This window comes from Charadrius vociferus, unplaced genomic scaffold (assembly GCF_000708025.1).
Source record: "Charadrius vociferus isolate BGI_N301 unplaced genomic scaffold, ASM70802v2 scaffold264, whole genome shotgun sequence".
Classification (NCBI taxonomy): domain Eukaryota; kingdom Metazoa; phylum Chordata; class Aves; order Charadriiformes; family Charadriidae; genus Charadrius; species Charadrius vociferus.
Window position 1 is genome coordinate 147,638 of NW_009648045.1, and position 12,709 is coordinate 160,346.

Consider the following 12,709-nt stretch of genomic DNA (forward strand, 5'->3'; position numbering starts at 1 on the left):
CCGCACTGGGTATTCTCGACTGGGAGACAGAATGACAGTAAGAAAACAACCGGAGATGGCAATACTCGAAAGAGAGTATCTAAAGGATTAAAATGATAGTTGGATTCAAGACCTTGCGTTCCCAGAACTACTCCTAAATCATCGGAGACTATGCAGCCGTATACATTTTCACCTCATTGGCATTCAGTTCTTTGCTCTACAGAATAATAAGTCCTAGGTTATTAGTAATATTAAGTGTTGCATCCATATTCTTCTGTATTTACCTTGCACATCAACAAGTCTTGTAAGCAATGTAGAAGCACAGAACGGTTTGGGTTGGAAGGGACCTTAAAGACCGTCAAGTTCCAACCCCCCTGCCCTGGGCAGGGACACCTCCCACCAGCCCAGGTTGCTCCAAGCCCCGTCCAACCTGGCCTTCAACACCTCTAGGGATGGAGCAGCCACAGCTTCTCGGGGCAACCTGGGCCAGGGGCTCACCACCCGCACAGTGAAAAATTTCTTCCTAGTATCTATTCTGAGTCTCCACTCTTCCAGTTTGAGGCCATTTCCCCTCATCCGATCACTACAAGCCCTTGTAAAAAGTCCCTCCTCAGCTCTCCTGTAGCCCCTTTAGGGACTGGAAGGCCGCAATAACATCTCCCCAGAGCCTTCTATATATATCCACTAAATCAACGCAAAAGACTTTGAAGAAGAGAACACAAGAGAGCAATACCCATAAAAATGGACAGCTTGAATGAGTGGGCTTGTGTAGCTTTCAACCTCCAGGGAAAAAGCAGCCACATAGAAGTTGATCCAAGTGCTCAACAAGCTACCGGAGACCATTGCGGAGATCCAGGCAGGGGGATACCACAGGAATCATGTCATGCATTCCAGTCATGACGCCTGTGTGAAAGGCAGACACGCTCCACAGTCTCTCTGTAACATCAAAACTTCTCAAATGTGAGCCACTGGTTTCAAGGCAGAGCCATCTGGATGTAGCTGCAGCAATCATCTCTTCGAGTCTCGTGGCTGTCTAAAGCAATGGAGAAAAAAAGGCTTACGCCCCTCAACCTGATCACTGCCACTGATTTGAAACAGTCTGCAAACTCTTAAGCTGCCAAAAAGTGATACGCTCTACTTCAGTGCCTCGGTGTCTTTGCTGCCCAGACCAGAGACCAAACCCAAATACTAGCAAGCAGGTGTTTTTCAAGACACATCCAGTATCTTTCATGAAAACAGGGCTGAAAACCGTAACAGAGAAAGCAGATCATTACGAGCTTGAATACACAGCACGATGTACGATAAACGGTACAGACCTCTGATACCATGCTCTGGGGTTCGAAAGTTTGTTACAAGTTGAGTGTAAGTTAAAACTCACCTCGTGAAAAGACGGGTATAGAGAAACACTGATCTAAGTCTAAAATAAAACCTAAATTAGAATAGAATTAGAACAGAAAGAAGAATATATGACACAAAGATTCTGCTTAGGACATTTAGACACTTAAGAGGCCATACATCTGTCATCAGAAAAGAGAAAACGATACAAGACGGATGAAGAAAATCTTCCTTAGAAATAAATATTTTTCATTTGTGGCACCACCACAAGGTGCAGCAGCAAATAAAACTCCCTTTATATTCAACAGATCCCTCCTACACAGAGCACAATAGTCTCAAACTTTGGGGATCTTCCAAGTGAAGCAATACAAATCTCCTTCAGTTTGGATATTTTTGCTAGCTTCAACCTAAGTTTCAACAGATGGAAGTTTCCCTTTGATGATCAGGCAAAGTTGCCAAAAATGCTAAAGCCAAATAGCTCTTCAATGGAGCTACTACAATCTTGATAAAAGTTCCCTGTATAGTCCTTTTAAAAAAAGCACTATTCTGACCTATTGTTTTGAAAGTAACAAAGAAAAAAATAAATATATTAAATTATGACACTCCTGAAATAGGAGAGAAAACAGTTCTTAACCTCTTCGCCGCCCACAATTAAAAAGAAAAAAAAAAGTGGAAACATTTTTCATCATCTCTACACTGCAGTGATTCCGTAGAGCTTTATAGTCAATTATATCGCCCTTCTTCCACCTACATTTGACATTTAAGCTCCCAGGAAATGTAGCGAGCATCCTTAAACGAGTCAAAACATTGTTAACATTTAAATTTGCAAGTAACAACTGTTTTAGGTTGCAATCTTAGCAACTACAGAAAATAATGCAACGGAATAGAAATATCAGCTAACTTCTACTGGCACCGCAGGGTGCTACTTTAGCAGCGATGGAACTAGATCACAGTATTTCATTTTTCCTCCATATGCATTTATAGTTTTTAATGAAGTGAAAATGTACTGATAACAACCAGATGTTCAGCTATGTATACCAGCTCTTAACAAGCTGCTGAAAGAAGCCTTCATAATTTAAAGCCCTGGGAGCTCTATCTTGCAACAAAATGTAAGCAATAGTTTCTACATAAAAGTCATACAATTAAATACTGAAGTGGCACCTTTTTGCTGAGTCGGCAGTTTTAATCATTAACATACACTCCTGAGTGCTAACATTAACAAAACCCAAGGAAAAGCAGAGTATCCATACCACACCCAAGGGAGCCATAAATCAAACATCAACATACCCTAACACCAGTGTTTTAAGGGGCTGCGCAAGCCTAATTCTCCAAAAGCAATAATGCCATCGTTTCTATAAAATGTCTTGAAATTAAACGTGAAACCTTTGTCCTCGGCATTTTGCACAATGCAACAGAGCCTGTTTTCAAAAGGGTACTTCACGATCTTTTCAATAACTCTCAGATAGAGGGCCACAATGCTGCGGAGTCCCACGGTCCCTACTACAACCCATTTTAACCATACTGTGTGTAACCTTACAGCACATTTACCTTTCCCAATACAAACTAACTTTGAGAAATAGCTTCTTCAATTCCTCACAGACCATTCTGAGACACTCCTAGACATGCTTTGCTGTACCTCTCTGCAGCCTTTCCCAACAGCAACCAAATAAATCAACCCATTCTGGTTCTTCAGTTATATTTCATAGTAAGGGCCATGGAGAGGTGGGTTACAGATTTGCAATTTGTCTTCTTCCCCATCTCACACACCTTCCTTATTAATTTTGAGCTAAACTGCCCACCTGCATTTTCCAAGTATGCCCACAGGTTATTTTGCAGGCAGACATGAGCTCATTCTGTCAAGGTTTTTAGTAGAGCAAGCTCAGAGGTGAGCAAGCTCTGCCCCTGCTCAGGAAAGACTCCAGCCTTCATGAGTTCACGGCCCCTGCCAAGCTCAAACTCTTACCTTTGCATTTGGTCAGTCTGGAAACGGGTTAAGATTACGTACCTGCCTCCAAAATGCCACGCACAGGTATCCTAAGCTCTCCTGCCAACAATACCTGTCGTCTTACGTATACATCTTCGCAACGTGACACTCAACAGTGAAGAATAATAGGATCTATGTTATAATCAGAAATTTCTCGCTACTCCATAACAGTATTTACACAGCATCACCCAGCAATGCTGTCTGCTCTTCAGTAACTCATTTGCAAAAGAAAAAATTAAGGCAGCACATCTGAAATTATATAGAGAGGGAGGGGAAAAGAATTACAGTACCTCTGAAGCATACTGCTTTCACCAAAAAAGTATCTGAAGTGATGTTTAGAACAATTTAAAAGCAAAGAACACGGGACTGTTGCACAGGTACCTCTGCTCCTGCATTTTGGACACAGAGATGGTCTTCTGTGCTTTAAAAATATTCTTAGTATTCCAGCGAAGGAGAAAAAAAGAAGCTTAAACTGGAGCGTAGAGAAGCACTATATTTAGACGGGAGCTGCCAGCTGTATCCACTCCGTCACAAAATTGCATCTACAGAACCCAAGGAACACACTAACTGTGACACTCCTCTGTTAAGGGTATTGAATGCTCCTAGCAAAAACCTTGCTATTCTCCATGACGTTTCAAAGCTAGACTCAGCATGGAGATTTTAGCGGGCTGTCACAACAAAAATTCCTCTTTATAGCAGCTTTACAGACAGACTCTGTTAGCAGTGCCACTGTAAGCTGCCAGAGCTGCCTATCCTCTTGCAAGCGATCCTAAGTCCTGCTACAGAAATTATTACAAGTTTGAATATTCCATGTATTCCATTCTATCTATTCCTTCCCAAAATTTACATACCAGGCTTGTAATTTTCCTGATTTCTTCCAGCTGAAGACAGAAATGAACTACCCCCTTGATACAAAATAGGGAATTTATAGTGTAAATCTGATCAGGGAGAAGAAGGGAAGTCAAAAATACTAAAATAATCCTGATCATTCCCCTGAAAAAAATTAATATTACATTAAGCAAAAATGTCTCAGCCTTATAACATCTTTATGAAGAACAGAGTTGGATTGTGTATTGGAGAAAGCAAGTTTTTCCGTATCTCCTTTCCCCTACACTACTTCCCCTTTAGTGATACGGGGATAAAATCGTTAGTTAAGGCATTAACACATTGTTAAAAGTATTACAATAGTAAACAAGATAACTTTTGCAAGTGTTAGTATCTTACTAACAATTCAGTAGCATGTTATTGCAGGGAAAATTTAGCGAAGAAAAACTTATTTGACAAAAAAAAACAACCACAAAAAACCTTCCACGTCTATCTCTCATGAAAAGCGAGCATGTCTTCAACATAGGTGAATATCAAAGATTATAGGCTTTATGATGACTTCTTTTTTAATAAGCCATTATTATGATTATATTAGATAGTAAACTAAGTGCTTTCAACAGCATCTTCTGTTCCCAGCAACCACATTCACACAGAAATAGAGACACCGACAGGTTGAAAAGGGTTAAGAACAATGATGCCTGCAAAACACTTTCTGCTAGAGAGACAGAATAAATGATATTGGACTCCACACACACATCGGGACTTCCAAGAAAGAAAAATAAAACCCTGCAGGATTTATGAACTTGCCCATGTATCGCAGTCCTTTCACCCCTTTGTACTTCCTCTAATCTGCTCTAAACAAAAAGTGTATCTGTTCCAGGAAGTCCTGAGAAGCTTTGCAGAATGACACTCTAAATCATATCATTAATTCATTACACAGTACCTACCCAAACCCTCATGAAACGTTGACAGAGTTGTATTTAATGAGAGCAATGTTTCAAAAACTATTGCATCTTTGTCAGCTTTCCAACCAAAAGAACAATCCAAATCACAAAAACTAAATCATCAGCAGAGCTCTATACTACACTATAACAGATAATTTAAAAAGCTATGACGCTTTAATTGGGGGACTACATTTTAGGCACAGCCTACAAGGCAATTTAACACCAAAAGATACTGCTAACGCTATCTTTGGTAAAGTTTATCTTGGGGAAAAAAAGGAGTTAAAAATTATCAGGACAGGTGTAGAAAAAAATTTTCATTTCCAAAGAACAAAGTATGTTCTCCTTCATATAATACCAAATTATGTTTTGTGATACGTATCCCAATGGGATGCGGCATCAACATCTCTCCAATACAGCAGACGCATGAAAAAAGCCACGTAAGCAAACCTGGAGATCTACAGAAATGTTCCACTTAGTCATTTCTCTTCTCTCTTCTTCAATTCACTGGTATTTCAGAAATTACTATTAAATAATGACTTGTTTAATGCACACGCAGTTCAAAAACCCACACAACTGCAGAAGAGGAACTTTTGTTTGCACCTTGCTGCATCCCCCACAGATGAAGTGACACCTCCAGTGTACCTTTCCCTGTACATTTCCCCACAACCATTTCCAGCCAAAAGTTAGCAGTAACTAACCGTTTGCTGAAAGAGGTACCTGAAGACAAATGTCTAAGCTCCTACAAAATAAAACAGGATAACCTCTCGTGATGGTTTGAACTGAGTGCGAGATGCTGATCACATACTTCTTCCAATAGCATATTCAGGGCTGGGTACCGGCAGCAGGTAATCGCTATCAGTACTGCACCATCACACGGAGCATTCAAATACAAGTATTTAAACATTATAACCCCATCACTCAAAGCTTTATATTCTCTCCAATGTTCGGTTTATACAAGGAGGCTGAAAACAGAAAAGAAAAAGAGCCAACTTACAAGAGGGGAATTTCAACAATGAGCTGGATGAGGCAACACAGCAACTCTTCTATGAGGTCTTCGCACTCTGTTCTTTTCTGGAATGAAGCAAACACAAGGTTTTCTGGATTTTCAAATACCAAAAGAAAGCAGAGATTTAAACACATAGATCCAGACTATCAATATCTAATTAAGGAACAAACACTAGAAGAAAAATTCTACCTGTTTAAGGAGATGGCACTCTTCCCTGAAATAGAAGGCACTCAGGATTATCGCCAGAGAAAAAGGCGATGCTAAGCTTTCTATATGTTAAACAAATAACAATCAGATACATTAAATAAGATGTTGGTATTGTAGGAATATGCTAATAGGAAGCACATCAAGCTTTACTTTACCACCTCCCTAAGTTCATATTACATGGTAATTACATTCCTAGAAGTTGAACTTATCACTAGCAACTTCTCACTGGTCCACAGGTCAAGTCTCCTCGCAAAATTCCCTGCGCTTCACATATTTTCCCACTCTTTTATTAATCCCAAGAAAAGAATAAGCTAAGACAACTAGAAAAAACAGTTTAATTTGTCTAACTTACCCCGAACAACATCCTAAATTGGAAGCTGTCAAATGAATGCAGCCTACTGTACACATCACTGCCGCTCTCGAGCAATTAAATCTACACACTATTTTTCCATGAATACACATTTATTTATGGAAGAGGTTTTACACATTCCAATGACGAGTAAGGATTCATGAATTTCCAAGGTGCATTTTAAGTGAGCAGATATGATTTTCTACTCATAAACAATGTGACAAAATGCATAGAATGATTAAAAATTATTTTTTAAAATGCAACCAAGCAGTAAACCTGGCAGTATTTTACATTAGCACTGCAATCACGGCTCATTACGATTTTTTATGCTTTCGAATGAAAATTAGAGAGAAACCTACAGCCCAAAGCAGTGTAGGGTTTTATAGTGCTGAATGCCCTAAAAGCAGGCATAGTTTTTCCTCTCTGCATTACCCAATAGGCACTACAGTATCGTAGCACAATCATTACCCAAATGCTTATTTATTTTGTATTTTCAAATAAATATGTCCTGCAATAAACACACCATTATAGCCAGGTTATGGCAGCGTTACTCTATTTAACTCAAGTCTGTTCTTAAACCAAGAACTCAATTTTAAGAAGCACCCCAGAGGGAATATTCACAATAAAGCTAAATTATTTCTTTCCACAATCGGTTTATTAAAAACACATTAAAAATTGTCACCTAGTGAACTGCGCATTCTAAAGGAAATCAGTTTTTTATCACGGAAACGTGGTTTCCTTTATATAGAATCCCCCATGAGTAACACAATGCAGCTCCTGTTAGTAAAAACCAAGCACTGTTAGGAATATTTAACCTTAGACAGAAACTACTGCCAATAACGAAGCCCAGATAACATATTCTCAAGTAACTTAAACGTGATAGTTTCCTAAAGTTGTTTGAATCTAGAAAACGCTTATTGAGCGATTACCCAAAAGGTACCTCATTTTTCTCCTGATGATCGAGGAAAGGGAGAAGAACAAGGGTGAAAAAAAAAAAAAAAAAAAAAAAGTAAAGCGAGCGCATTTTAAGAATACAAATTTCTTCCACCGTGCTATACACGCAACTCTTGCAGAGGGAATAACGTTATTTGAATATGAAAGCAGGCTTTCCCCCCCCACGCGCAAGAAAATATTAGGTGAGCACAATCACGTAGAATGGAAGATGTTAGTCTTTCCTGCTCTGTTCTCAAGCTATTTTTCTTTAAAAAAAAAAAAGCTTAATTGCTGTAATCAATGTCATTCAACTAGAATAATTAATGTATCCTTTTCCCCATTGGGGCACAGGCGTTCTTGTTTAATTCTTGTCTTGCCAAGACAATGAGGCGGACGCATGCCAAATCTATAACGTGAGAGAGAGCTATAAACACGGAACACTATGTGTTTTCATAAACAATGCCTTTTTCAATAGCAGGATAGAGACAATACACACAATACTCATTCACATTAATAGATCACATACTTGGATCAAAGACACGTGTAAAGCCTCGGGGAAAAAGTAGTAAAGGGTGAATCTGTGCAGATAAGATTAGAGCAGAATCGCAGAGAGATGTGCATCTTCGAAATTCTGTCCCACTGCACGAGGAACTGCAAACACAGTTTTTAAAATGTCCAGATATGATGAAGCACAATTATTCATCAGCCACATTTAAGTCCTCAAACATGCGGATTACTCACATTATGGGTTTTTTTGGAGGAGTTCTGTTTTTTGGGGTTTTGTTGTTTTTTTTTTCAGGTTCTGGGGTTTATTTTTACATAAAAAATAATAATATTTATTGGCTTATCCAGAAGACTCCACTTCTAGTAAAACCAGCCCAGCTCCAACCTCAGCCATGATACAGCATCTAACACAGACAGTAAGACAGTCTTTCTTCTCAAGAACCTAACTACTATGTTGCCACGACCTGATCTGAGCTGCTGTAGGAGCTGGATGCGCCCAATGTTAATGAAATATTCAGGCACAGCATCACCTTATATATGACTTCTTTTTCTACCCTGTTGCTCCTACAGATAGGATAGAACCTGGACACCAGTAATGAAATAATTCTTTAATTGTAAAAGACTACCTAAAGCCTCATTCATTCAATTCATCACACAACTAGCAGGCTTAAAGCTTCTTTGTGTTTTGTGGTTTGATCTTCAGCTCTGAGGACTCTCAAAAGCTCCCAACTTTCCCTTAAGACTGTTAATAACGAGCACATAATCTAATTGCCATCCCTTATTTCCTTTACATGATAGCTGAACACTCATGAAATCATTTAAGAGCTGCAGTAAATGTACTGTTATTTATTCCCTCCTCTTTGTCCTCTTATTTGTGATAACAGACCAAATACAGTCAGGGAATAGGTTAAATGAACTGATGCTTTGATTTAGAACACAATACGCAGTATACGCCCGTCTCTCACACCTCTGAATCATAATACAGTTAAAGACTGTGCAGAAATTATGAGATACGGACAGTGGAAGCCTCACCAAAAGATGAATGATCCATTAGCAAGACTAACTCCAGCTTCAGATCAGTGTATGCCAAGTCCAGTTTAGGATTTATCAATATCAGGAATTTTTAGCTGAATCTTAAAGCATATGGTTTAAGTTTCTATAAGGATTTTCCAACCATGAAAGCTGTGCAGTATCCTCCAAAGTTGTGCACAAATTCCCAATTATGGATGAAATTGGCAACTGCCAACTGAAAACTGTCAAAAGGAACAAACTTCCACTAATAGTCTGACTATTCTTGAAGGAAATCAATAAACAGTGCTGTAGCAGGGACTTGATCCTGTGCAATTTGTTCACGACAGCTTTATAATGTTAGGCTACAACATCCTGGCACTTTGCGCAAAAGGAAAAACCTCAATAATCACATATTATAGAATCATAGAATGGTTTAGGTTGGAAGGGACCTCGAAGATCATCCAGTTCCAGCCCCCCTGCCCTGGGCAGGGACCCCTCCCACCAGCCCAGGTTGCTCTAAGCCCCGTCCAACCTGGCCTTCAACACCTCCAGGGATGGGGCAGCCACAGCTTCTCGGGGCAACCTCCGCCAAGGGGCTCACCACCCTCACAGGAAAGAATTTCTTCCTCATATCTCATCTAAATCTCCCCTTTTCCAGTTTGAAGCCATTCCCCCTTTTCCTATCGCTACATGCCCCTGTAAAAAGTCCCTCTCCAGCTTGCTTTTAGGTCCCCTTCAGGTACTGGAAAGCTGCTATAAGGTCTCCCCGGAGCCTTCTCCAGGCTGAACAATCCCAACTCTCTCAGCCTGTCCTCCCAGCAGAGGTTCTCCAGCCCTCACAGCATCTTTGTGGCCCCCTCTGCACCTGATCCAACAGGTCCATGTCCTTCTGATGTTGAGGGCTCCAGAGCTGGACGCAATATTCCAGGTAGGGTCTCCCCAGAGTGGAGTAGAGGGGCAGAATCTCCTCCCTTGACCTACTGGCCATGCTGCTTTTCATGTGGCCCAGGATATGCTTGGCATTCTGGGCTGCAAGCTCACATTCCCTGCTCATGGTGAGGTTCTCATCAACCAACACCCCCAAGTCCTTCTCCTCAGGGCTGTCCTCAATCCATTCTCCACCCAGCCTGGATTTGTGCAGAGGATTGCCCCAGACCACGTGCAGGACCTTGCACTTGGCCCAGCTGAACTTCATGAGGTCCAGCCTGTCCAAAGCACAACTGCACAGCTTTCTTCTGCGCTTAAAACGCAGTCTAGCAGGAAAAAGTATAAATTGGATATTCAAAAAGAGTGAAAGTGCATGAACTGCAAAATCCAGGAGAAGAACTCTTCCAGAGAAGCCAGTTATAAAAAGCGCTAACTAAACAATAGTGGCTATGCCATATATAACCTATTAAAATACAAGACACATTGCTGAGTAGCCAGCGACAAGAATATTTTCCATACATCATTACCATCAGACACTATACATTTCTGCCTGACATAGCGAATATGGTGCAGTGGCCGCTGATGCTCTGACCGACCGCAGTGTGAGCAGCCTGACGTGCTGGCACCAGTTATGCACACCGAGTCCCCGGGTGCTACATTTAAACTCAGAGAACATGGTACTGGGATATATTCTCCCACTAGAAGGAAAAAAAAGTGAAGCTCAGAGTTTAAATACGGAAACAAACACCACCACGCAGCGATTTAAGATGATCCTGAAAAGAATGGTTACCCTTTAGACTGAACAAGGCATAAACAGATCAGAGGAGAGAGGTTTTTTGTGTTGTTGGTTGTACTGTTCTTTACACTAACTGCTCACTAGCTATTTATTATGAAAATATGCAAACAATACCTCAAAATTCAGACACAGTATTGAGGCCTCTATCCATCCATATACATATTTTATTTACGTTATATCATTAATATAATGATGTATTGCACAAGGTTTGTTTTATCATGCTCAATATTGAAAAACAGTAAAATATCATCAAGGTCTGGGCAATGAAAAGACAGCAAGGACAGCTAAGAACAACTTAATTTTTTAAAAGCGTGACCACCAAAGATGGTGTTAACTATGCAAAACTTTAGTAAAAATACCAGTAAATCTGTGTAAACTTCACAATAGCAAGGCATGCTCTCATTTGCAAAGAATAAAAAAAATATTCAAGAAAGCTAGACTTAATTATGAAAATACAAACAAAAAACATTTCATCTTTTTCTGCTCACTTTAACAGGACCCAACACAACAGCATTTTATTACATTCTGTTACGGACGCTTCACTTTTCCTATAACTAAGTATAAAAGCTACAGGGAGGCAATTGCTTTCTTATCATACTCAATATATATTTTAAAAATCCAATGTGAGTATTTTTGAGGAGCAAAACAAACGATGGCTATGTAAAGGCAGCATGTTATGAACCTCAACACCTTGAAGAAGGTCACAAGAGCCACCTCTGAGTGGAAACCTGAGTCAAAAGCAGCAGTGGACTGGAGCCGCAGCTGAGCCAGGAGAGCCGAGGAGGAGGAGAAGCTCATTTCCTGCCTCTATCCCCTGCTCTCACCAGCAGACCACACACAATTACCTTCCTAATCAAGAACATCCAGCGAACAATCTGCTCAAAGATAATTGCTAAGTACATTTTCCATCAATATGCACAAAATTATTGCTAATAAATGTCACTGTGAATTACAGTCAAGTGCTACTAGACATGATATAAACATGGATCTACCCCAGTGACAAGAATCACTTTTCATACCACGCTGCGAGGAACTCCCAGCGCATGGAATAAAGATCGTGGGGGTTCAAGCTAACAAAACGCCTCAGCTTTTCCAGCCCTTCTACTGTGCTACACTATGTCACTGAAGCAAGAGGTGGGCAATTTTTTTAACTCAAGTATGAACCCCTCGGCAGTCTGCAATGACAGCTTCTTACAAGCAGGCGTTACTCTTGGTTAGCTGACTTCATTCTTGGAGATTACTTATCACAGTTTAAATACATTAAACCATTTCAACATAGAATTATAGAATCATCTAGGTTGGAAGGGACCTTGAAGACCATCGAGTCCAACCATCAACCTAACACTGCCAACACCACCGCTAACCCATGTCCCTCAGCACTGCGTCTGCCCATCTTTTAAATCCCTCCAGGGATGGCAACTCCACCACTGCCCTGGACAGCCTGTTCCAATGATGATAAGCCTTTCCGTGAAGAAATTGTTCCTAATATCCATCCTAAACCTCCCCTGGTGCAACTTGAGGCCATTTCCTCTTGTTCCTTGGGAGAAGAGCCCGACCCCCCCTCGCTACCTCCTCCTTTCAGGGAGCTGTAGAGAGCGAGTAGGTCTCCCCTCAGCTCCTTTTCTCCAGGCTGAACACCCCCAGGTCCCTCAGCCGCTCCTCATCAGACGTCTGCTCCAGATCCCTCACCAGCTCTGTCGCCCTTCTCTGGACACGCTCCAGCACCTCAGTGTCTGTCTTGTAATGAGGTGCCCAAAACTGAGCACAGTACTCAAGGTGGGGCCTCACCAGTGCCCAAGTCCGGGGGAAGCAGCACTTGAATCTTTCGGCACCAGAAATCTGATTTCCCAGAGCAGCGGCCGGCGCCAAGGAGTTAAACAGATTTTAAGGAATAGTTTTCACTACTCAA

The 12,709-nt window shown here is 40.8% G+C and overlaps 1 protein-coding gene across 1 annotated transcript in view; it reads right to left on the bottom strand.

The window, feature by feature from the left end:
• Positions 1–12,709, bottom strand: part of DYM (dymeclin) — a gene marked incomplete at its 5' end in the record, with an annotated part of 148,932 nt that overhangs the window by 134,660 nt on the left and 1,563 nt on the right. Inside the window, one exon of the mRNA XM_009883702.1 lies at positions 6,062–6,128. Within this exon, the coding sequence (XP_009882004.1) occupies positions 6,062–6,128 (67 nt within the window). The remainder of the gene's footprint in view (positions 1–6,061; positions 6,129–12,709) is intronic.